Below are 10,060 nucleotides of genomic sequence, written 5' to 3' on the forward strand. Positions count from 1 at the left end.
TGTGGAGTCAGTTTCCGACTCAGCGACCCTGTACAGGCTTTCTGAGGCTATAAATCTTTACGGGAGCAGAAAGCCTCATCTTTCTCCCGCGGAACAGCTGGTAGTTTCGAACTGTTGACCCTGAGGTTCACAGCCTGATTCGTAACCACTCTGCTACCAGAGCTCCACAGATTTAATGTGTTTTTGTTAGGGTACATGTTTATGTTCATTGAGTACAGTAGTCACTAATCATTGGTGTACAGTTGCATCATGGTCTTGAAATTTGAGAATTTTGTGGAGATCTATATTATCAAATTTTCTCCTCAGGTGAACTCTTTTAAACTTTTATTATCTCTACCTGTCTGTAAGAAAGGGGCAAAGAGGATGATAGAACAACTTAGTTTTTGAAAAATAGATGCCTGATGTATAAAACCTCTTAAATCTCCAAAAGAGTATTATTTCCAGCAGATGGACATGTTAACTCCTGATCTCCTAGAGTTAAAGAAGATATAAAACAACTGAGAGTACTGGGATACCGGATTGTTTGTATGGGCCCCTGGACCTCCCATGGCTATGAGTGGCAAAAGGAAAAACTGCCATTCTGTAGTTTTGTGTTTTTTAATATCTCATCCTCTCTTCACCTTGAGCTTTATGTTTTGTTGAACTTTTTGGTGGGTCTTATGAATGTCAATGTAATTGTTTGTTCACTAGGAAGTGATGTTCTGAATTAGGGCATTTCTTAAATTTCTATTATTTTCTAGCTGTTATAGACCATAGAGATGGATTGTAGGCAAACTATGGAGAGATTATTTCAGTGCATTGGAAGTCTGAGATAGGATGCAGACAGTATGGAAGTGAAAGTAGTTAATGAAAGGGAAACGAGGCTGATGGCTAGCCCCTTGTGTCAAATCCTTATGAGTTCTCAGTTTCCCAGGACTATCATCCTCACCCTTTGTTCTTGCTCATATTGGCATGCATAGTACCATGCTGATCCAAAATGTGTGCAATGTTTTAGGACTCTGTGATTGTTGAGGATGTGGCCGTGGTCTTTAGCCAGGAAGAGTGGGCTTTGCTGGATCTTGTTCAGAGGAAACTCTACAGAGATGTGATGATAGAAACCTTCAGAAACCTGGCCTCAGTAGGTAAGAATAGCATCATTTGTAAAAACAAAAACAATTCTGTTAGTGGATAATAATATTTTGCTCATCTATGTTGCTTCAGTATTTGGGCTGAGAAATGAGAATAAATTCTTAAATAAAAAATAGGCATGTTCCCTTGGTATTTGAAGCTCTTTTATCCAGGCTTATCCATGAAAATAAAGTTCTTTGTATCGAAGTGAGTTTTCATTTATCTTGTGATTAAAAGCTGTAAATGAAGTATTGGTTTCAGGACTCACTTTGGAACACAGGGAAATTTATGATTTAGGGCCTTGTAGAGTGTTTTATGGAATGTGAAAGTTGAAAGAAAGAGGATGGATCACTAGTTGGAAAATATGGCCTTGTGACAGAACTGATGCTGCAGATCGCATGATAGAATTTTGCAAGACCAATGACTTATCATTGCAAATCCTTTTTTCAAACATACGCATGGACCTCACTGTATGTCAAAGGCTTCATTTTGCTCGTATCAACTATCAGCACTCATGGAAGCAGCAGTCAAGAAATCAAATGATGGACATATTGCATTAGACAAATCTGCTGCACAAGATGTCTTTAAAGTGTTCAAGAGCAAAGATATCAGTTTGAGGACTGAGGTGCTCCTGACCCAAGCCATGGCATTTTCAGTAGCCTCATATGCATGTCAAAGTTTGACAGTGATTAATGAAAACTGTGGAAGAATTGATGCATTTGAGTTATGGTATTGGAAAAAATATTAAAACTACCATGGACTGCCAGAAGAACAAACTAATCTGTGTTGGAAGAAGTACAGCTGCAATGCTCCTTAGAAACCTGATTGGCTAAACGGTTTCTCTCATACTTCAGACGTGTTATCCAGGAGAACCAGTCCCCAAAGGACATTGTGCTTGGTAAAGTGGTGGGTCAGTGAACAAGAGGAAAACCTCCATCCAGATGAACAGGCACAGAGGCAGCAACAATGGGCTAAAGCATAACAACAATGGTGAGGAGGATGACATGGGGGCTGGGCAGTGTTGCATTCTGCTCTTCATAGGGTTGCTGAATTGGAACTGACTCTATGGCATCTAACAACAACAAGAGAGTTTTACTGTGTTTATTACAAGTTTGACTTATTTTGATACCGACAGACTCACACCTGTCCATCTTCAAAGACTCAAAAGAACAAAGTTTTGATTCCTTGTCAGGCTGTGCACTTTCTTCTTTCGTGATGTTCATTTTTCTAAAAGCACTATGTCCGTTATACCCATGTTTTCTCAGAGAAACAGGAAAAGATCTAAAGACTATGGAGATGGTACTCACTGTGCGTAACTGTCAGGAAGCACTAGGAAAGCTAGAATTTTGGAATGACCAGCCCTACGTGTAGGAATGACATTATAATCAGTCAGCTAGAAAATGTCTCTTTTGGGATCTGGAGACAACTTCACAAATACCTTAGCTAAGCTTTTGGACTTTTGCAGTCTTTTTGCACCTGTAGTCGTGGAGACCCTTTTCCTCATTTAATGAGACATCCGTATTATTTCCAATAACTTTTTGCCTAGCTCTCCTAATTCCACCTCTTTATGTCACCATCACTTTCCAACCTTATGGAAGTATTGCCTAGGAATCTGTTTTAATCATTGCCAAAGTACTGAAACAACGAAATCTGTCTAAGTTATTTCTTTTATCACATCAGCCTTTTTTTCTCTCCTTCTAATAATTTCTTTCCTTTCTGTTTCATATTATGAACCTCAACTTTTTAATTTTTGGTTCAGTCTCTCATAACATTAATAGTGGAGAAAAGTTACCTAGTGAGCAAGTAATGGTTCGATTCATCAAGAATAGTACCTGGTCCTCCATGTTAGAAGTCTTCAAACGGCATGTCAATAAAGATCAACGTAAAAACCAGGGAAGACATTTACGGTGAGTGTCATTCAAAGAAGAGAAAATAATGGCTAAGGAGAAGGTGTTTTCATGATGTTAAAATGCATAGATATGTGTAGTAATGTGTGTATTTCTATGTATATGTTATTGTTGTTAAGTGTCATTGAGTCAATTCCAACTCCTAGCAATCCTGCATAGAGTTTCTGAGGCTTTTTCAGTCTTTTCAGGAACACAAAGCCTCATCTTTCCTGAGGAGCAATTGGTGAATTCAAAATGCTGGCCTTGTCATTCACATTCTAGTGCTTATTATACATGTACCTAGTTGTAAAATTGTGTTAAGAGAATATTTGATATAGAGCATTTCATAAATGTAAGTTAATATCTAATATTTGAAACATTCTTCACTTGAACACAGTTGTCAGAAAGCCTCATCTATTAGAACAACATAACAGTAGAGGTAGTATTTCTGTTATAGGATTTAACCTATGAAACAACTCTACTTAGGGTACAATCATGCATGTTCACTATGTTTTCACTCATGGTGAGATCAGAACAAATTTATTTTCAACAACATGTTGCCTATTTTTAACAGAAATCATATGGTAGAGAACCTCTGTGGAAGTAATGAAATCAATCAATGTGGGAAAACCGTCATCCAGATTCCCAATCTTACTCCGTTAAAAGGAAATCCTCCAGAAGTAAATCCTATTGAATACTGTGAATTTGGAAATGCTTTCATGGATCATTCATCCTATAAACATCATAGCAGATCTCACAATGGATGCAATACCTGTTCGTGTAAGAAATGTGAAGATGCCTACAATTGTCCTTCTACCCTTATCACTCCTGTAAGAACTGTTAGTAGGAAAAAAATACATAAATGTAAGGTATGTGGGAATGATTTCATTTATAGTTTATCTCTACAAAATCCTGTGACAACACTCACTGGTGAGAAACGCTATAAATGTAATAATTGTGGAAAACATTTATGTACTTTCTTATCCTGTCGGACACACATGAGCAGTCATAAGCGTGAATGTAAAGAATGTTGTCAAACCTATAGTCTTCAATCACTCATTTTACATAAAAAAATTCAAAACAGTGCTAAGCCTTATGATGAATGTAAGGAATGTGGGAAAGCCTTTAGTGATTCCTCATCCCTCAGTCAACATACAAGAACTCACAGTGTAGTGAGGCCTTTTGAATGTAAGGAATGTGGGAAAGCCTTTAGTGATTCCTCATCCCTCAGTCAACATACAAGAACTCACAGTGTAGTGAGGCCTTTTGACTGTAAGGAATGTGGGAAAGCCTTTAGGTGTTCATCAAACCTCACTACTCATATCAGAACTCACAGTGGAGAGAAGCCTTTTAAATGTAAAGAATGTTGGAAAGCCTTTAGTGATTCCTCAGCCCTCAGTACACATATAAGAACTCACACTGGAGAGAGACCCTATGAGTGTAACAAATGTGGGAAAGCCTTTAGTCGTTCTTCATCCCTCACTACACATATAAGAATTCACAGCGGAGTTAGACCTTATGAATGTAAGCAATGTGGGAAAACCTTTAGTCAGGCCGCACACCTAACTACACATAAAAGAACTCACAGCGGAGAGAGACCTTATGGGTGTAACAAATGTGGGAAAGCCTTTAGTGACTCCTCAGCCCTTAGTACACATATAAGAACTCACAGTGGAGAGAAGCCTTATAAATGTAAGGAATGTGGGAAAGCCTTCCGTGATTCCTCAACCCTCACTGCACATATAAGAACTCACACTGGAGAGAAGCCCTATGAATGTGATGAATGTGGGAAAGTTTTCAGTCGTTCTTCATCCCTCACTACACATATAAGAACTCACAGTGGTGTTAGGCCTTATGAATGTAAACAATGTGGAAAAGCCTTTAGTCAGGCTTCACACCTCACTACACATATAAGAACTCACAGCAGAGAGAGGCCTTATAAATGCAAGGAATGTGGGAAAGCCTTTAGTGATTCCTCCGCTCTTACTACACATATAAGAACTCACAGTGGAGAGAGGCCTTATGGATGTAAAGAGTGTGGAAAAGCCTTTAGTAAATCATCAAACCTCAATACACATATAATAACTCACAATGGACAGAAATCTTATGAATGTAAGAAATGTTGTTAGGTGCCATTGAGTTAGTTTCAACTCACTGTAATCCCATGCACAATAGAATGGAGTACTGCCTGGTCTTGTGCTTTCCTCCCAGTCATTCATAGATTTGAGTCCATGGTTGGAGCCACTGTGTCAATTTATCTCATTCTTTTTTTACTGATGCTCTACTTTACCAAGCATGATGTCTTTCCCAGGGACTGGGTCCTCCTTATAACATGTTCAAAATTCATAAGTCAAGAGTTTCATCATCCTCACTTCTAAGAAACAGTCGGGCTGTGCTTTTTCCAAGACATACTTGTTCCTTCTTCTGGAAGTCCATAGTATATTCTGTATTATTTATAACACTATAACTCAAATGTGTCAATGCTACTTTGTTATTCCTTATTAGTGGCTGGTGAATTCGAACCACTGACCTTGCCTTTCAAACCGCCTTTGCAGTCCAATGTATTAACCCACAGCACCACACCTGAATAATATGGCCTTTAGACACCCTTCAATCTTGGGATTTAAATCACCCACATTGCTAAATTTTCTGCCAAAAAATAGACTGGCCTATAGAGCGAACAATAACACTAAGGAGATACTCCTTAATAATCAGCCATGAAAGATCAAAAGGTCAGCATTTGCCCAGAGTCAAAGTTCAGAAGACAGGAAGGGATGGGAAAGACAGAGGATGAAAATGGGAAACCCAGGGATAAAGTGTGATGAGTTATTTTACATAATGAGGAAGGCAATAAGTATCATGAAACAAATGTGTATAAATTGTTGAATGGAAATTTTGTTTTCTCTAAACTTTCACCCAAATTACAAAAAAGTAAAAACAGATTTTTAAAAATGCAAAATGAGGACAGAACTTAAACATTTGAAAAATTCTGTTTTATACACTAAGGGCATGTGCCCTAAGAGTCTCACCATGGTCTGGTGACTCAATCTTAGAGATTAAGTCTGTAACTGACCAACCACCATAATTGAAAACCCATGATCTTAGAATAAAAGGAGCAGAGAAAAGGCAAAAAGGAAGGAAAACTGCCCATTGGAATTCGACAGGCTACATCTGCTGTCCTCTAAGAAAAGGACCATCCCTAGAGCAATTCTGATATTAACAAAACTGTTGGAAAGAACACTGAAAGTAGCCTTCCAGGTTTCAAATGGCAGAGTCAAGACTTTCTGGTCCCAAAAGGTGGAGCCACGGCCTGCTAAGTTTCGAAGTTAAATCTCCACAAACTCCGCTCTGGAATGTGGGTCTGCCGTTCAGGTGAGCCAAGAGAATGTGACCGATGCTCTTAGCTGAGGGAGTGGGCTGTCATGCCCATGACTCAGGAGAACAATGCTGTTATGGTCAATTGGGCGGGTTCGCTACACAGATAGACTAGGAGAATAGGGCTACCTAAAGTCCAGGACTCTAGTAGCATAGTGATTTTGAATCAGGCTGCAAACCGCAAGGTCAGCAGTTTGAAACTCCCAGCTGTTCCGCGGGAGAAAGGTAAGGCTTTCTGCTCCCGTAAAGATTTACAACCTTGGGAACCCTGTACAGGGTCTCTATGAGTCAGAACTGACTCCACAGCACACAACAACAACAAAGTCCAGGGAACAGAGTTACTGCCCCTGTGGGATTGGAAAGTAGGTCTGATGCCCAGGACCAAGGGCCCTTCACCTAGACTCCGGAAAGCATGGCCAAAAACCAGAGTGGGTAGAGCCATTACCCAAATGTTCTTAGGGAATTGTTTATTGTCAAGGCTTAAGAACTAAAAAACATTCTGCTGAATTTTTACTTATTTGGTGCCCATTATCCTGTATCCCTCTAATTTTCCCATTAGTAATGGGAATATCAACTTTTTGCCTCTTCTGCTGTTTTACTTTGGAATCAGAAAAGTAGATTTCACAGATTTTCAGATGAAGAGGAATATGCCTAAAGTTCCACTCATATTTGACTTAGATGATTCAGAAGGTGGGACTTTAGAATTGGAGTTGATTGAAGCTTGTTGGGATGCTGTGATGATGTGGCTATGCTTAAATGTGGAAGGACATGGATTTGGGGTAGGGATTCAAAGGGTGGGTTGGTATGGACTGAATTTTGTCCCTCCGAAATATGTGTTGTAAATCCTAATCCTTATGCCTGTGATTAAAATCCATTTGGGATTTGGTTTTATTAAGTTAGTGGTGTAGTATTCCTGTAGATAGCATTAATAATTTTGAAATATCAGAAAACTTATTACGTAAGTCAATCTACTTTGAAATATAAAAAGAGCAAACTGAACAAGCAGCCATGCAAGCGAGCTGAGATGGGGAAGATAAATGTCAGTCCGTAGGAAGATCAGCAAGGAACTGAGAAACAGAAGCAAAGAAGGCACAGGGACCTTCTCAAAGAGGCAACAAAGAGAGAAAGGCTTCCCCTGAAATCAGAACCCTGAATTCAAATCAGCCTTCTAAAGTATGGAAAAATAAATTTGTGTTTGTTAAAGGTACCCACTTGTGGTATTTCTTTTATAACAGCACTGCATAACTAACTTACTTCCCTTCTTTTGAGATGCTCAGTACAGAAGAAACTATTTGTGCTAATAAGAAAAAGATCCCAGCAAGAGGGGAAAAAAAGCCTATGATGCCTGTTAAAATATATTGTTGTTGTTGTTGTCAAGTGCCTTTGAGACAGTTCAGACACATAGTGATCCTGTATAGGGTTTCCGAGGAGCAGTTGGTGAGCTTGTACCACTGACATTATGGTTCAGACTGTGGTTCACAATGCCACACCAGTACTCCATTAAAATATATAACAAAATACTATTGATGAAGGTATTGAAGTAGAAATATTTCACAGATATAGTGAGGGATTTCAGTGACTGTTCAGAAAGAAGCAGAAACACAGTAGAAATTTCTTGAAGGGCCTCCAGCATACTGAGATATCAGGAATTCATGATGACTTTGTATAGTGCAGGGGATGACAGCCACAAAGTCCGTACTCAGAAACAAGTCTAAATTCAAACATTGAGAAAATGTACATCTGTTGGATGCAGCTTTCATAGTGTGTTCTTCATTTGGATGTTTGGCAGCATCTTTGGGACAATGATAGGGTTGAAACAAGTGTCAGGAAAAAAACAGATGAAGAGGAAGAAGTACACATGCATGTGTAGATGATTGTCCAAGGTGATGGCTAAGATGAGCAGATTCCCAAGCACGGTGTTCAGGTACATGGAAAGGAACAATCCAAAACAAAGGCTTCTCTTCTCAGAAAGTCCCAGGAGGAGAAATACCAGAAGCCCTGTCTGGTTTCCTGGTTCCCTGTAAAGAAAGTGACAAGAGTTGGACAGAAGCAATGTGAAATTAAAAAACAAAAGGCATCTCAGAATTGCTTTTAGGTTGAACCCAACATATTGATGATCAGATAACATATTAGCTTAATAATCTCTTTAGTCAATTTTGGAATTCCAAATGGTGCTATCATCTGTGCTACCACCACTATCTAGAAAACCTATCATCTAAATGTAATTTGTCTTGTTGTTAATACCATCAAGTCAGTTCCGATCCATAGCAATCCTGTATAGGGTTTTCAAGGAGCAACTGGTGAGCTTGAACTGCTGACCTTGCGGTTCAAACCGACCTTGCAGTCCAGTGCATTAACCCACAGAGCCACACCAAAACTGTCTTCATTTGCTATTGTTAAGTGCTGTTGAGTTGGTTCCAACTCATAGCGACCTTGAACTGCTCACCTTGTGGTTAACAGTCCACTGCTTATCCTACAGTGCCACACCAGGGCCGCTGTCTTGGTGGAAGTCCCCTTAGAAGGACTCTTAAGAGAATGCTTGTAAGGGAGGAGGGCAAGACTTTGTCGCACATACTGTGGACGTATTATCACTGGGACTCTGAAGATTGGCATCGTACTTGGTAAAATAGAGACTGGAGAAAGAGACCCTCAACAAATCGATTGATGCAGTGGCTGCAAAAATGGGCTCAAACAGCAATTGTGAGAGTGGCTCAGAACCATGTATTGTTTTGTCATGGGGATGAGTTAGAACCAACTCAATGGTGTATAATAACAAAACAAAAAAATTTGCATCAAAAGCAGTCATCATGGGTTCAATATCCTTGAAGTCTGATCAACAATCATCTTACGTAGAGTATAGTTGCAGTAATTTTAAAGTACCTATAGAATCTTGGTGTGGTGCTCTAGGATAAGGACTAGAACCCAGGTCGATGATTCAAACCCACCAACCACTCTGGAAAATCTATACAGTGCTCCTTTGAGTACAAACTGGCTTGATGACACTTAACAACATGTAGTAATAGTGCATGTGTCTGTACATCCATAAACTATGAGGATTTTGAAAATAATTTCCACATACTTGATTAATTAAAATGTAGATTAGTTAGACCTGGAAGTGAACATAACCCATAGATTACCTTTAGAGTAAACAACAATCCAATGTATAAAGTAAATAGTGAATCATGAGGAATATATGCCTCAGAATAATCAACCATGTGAAACTTATAGGGCAATATTTGCCCAAAAACAAAGCTCAGAAGGCAGGAAGGGCCAGGAAAGAAGGACACATGGAACACGGAACCCAGAGAGGAAACAAGAAAAGTGCTGTTACATTGAAGGAATTGCAATTTATGTTACAGAAGAAAATATGTGTAAATTATTGACTGGAAATTAACATGTTCTGTAACCTTTACCCAAACCACAATTTAAAATTTTAGAAATAATAATGTTATTATTGTTAGATGTCATCAAGTCAGTACCAACTCATAGCGACCCCGTGCACATCAGAACAAAACACTGCCCAGTCCTGGGCCAACCTTACAATCGTTGCTAGACCTGAGCCCATTGCTGCTGCTACTGTGCCAATCCATCTCACTAGGGTCTTCCTCTTTTTCTCCAACCCTCCACCTTACTAAACATGATACCCTTCTCCATTGACTGGTCCCTCCTGACAATATGTCCAAAGTAAGAGA

The 10,060-nt window shown here is 39.2% G+C and overlaps 1 protein-coding gene across 1 annotated transcript; it reads left to right on the forward strand.

The window, feature by feature from the left end:
* The first annotated feature begins 249 nt into the window (after positions 1-249).
* Positions 250-5,122, forward strand: ZNF699 (zinc finger protein 699). Its single transcript, XM_006874300.1, has 4 exons — positions 250-306; positions 995-1,121; positions 2,867-3,014; positions 3,568-5,122. Exons 1-4 carry the CDS (start codon positions 250-252, stop codon positions 5,120-5,122), a joined length of 1,887 nt encoding a protein of 628 aa, XP_006874362.1.
* The last annotated feature ends 4,938 nt before the right edge of the window (positions 5,123-10,060 follow it).

Source organism: Chrysochloris asiatica, unplaced genomic scaffold (genome assembly GCF_000296735.1).
Source record: "Chrysochloris asiatica unplaced genomic scaffold, ChrAsi1.0 scaffold00268, whole genome shotgun sequence".
NCBI classification, from domain to species: domain Eukaryota; kingdom Metazoa; phylum Chordata; class Mammalia; order Afrosoricida; family Chrysochloridae; genus Chrysochloris; species Chrysochloris asiatica.

Bases quoted from the DNA above. Each gene is read 5' to 3' on its own strand.
- ZNF699 (XM_006874300.1), top strand. From the start codon at position 250: ATGGTCTTGAAATTTGAGAATTTTGTGGAGATCTATATTATCAAATTT. The intron at 1,122-2,866 runs GTAAGAATAGCA...TTTTTGGTTCAG, and splicing joins CAGAAACCTGGCCTCAGTAG to TCTCTCATAACATTAATAGT. The intron at 3,015-3,567 runs GTGAGTGTCATT...TATTTTTAACAG, and splicing joins AACCAGGGAAGACATTTACG to AAATCATATGGTAGAGAACC.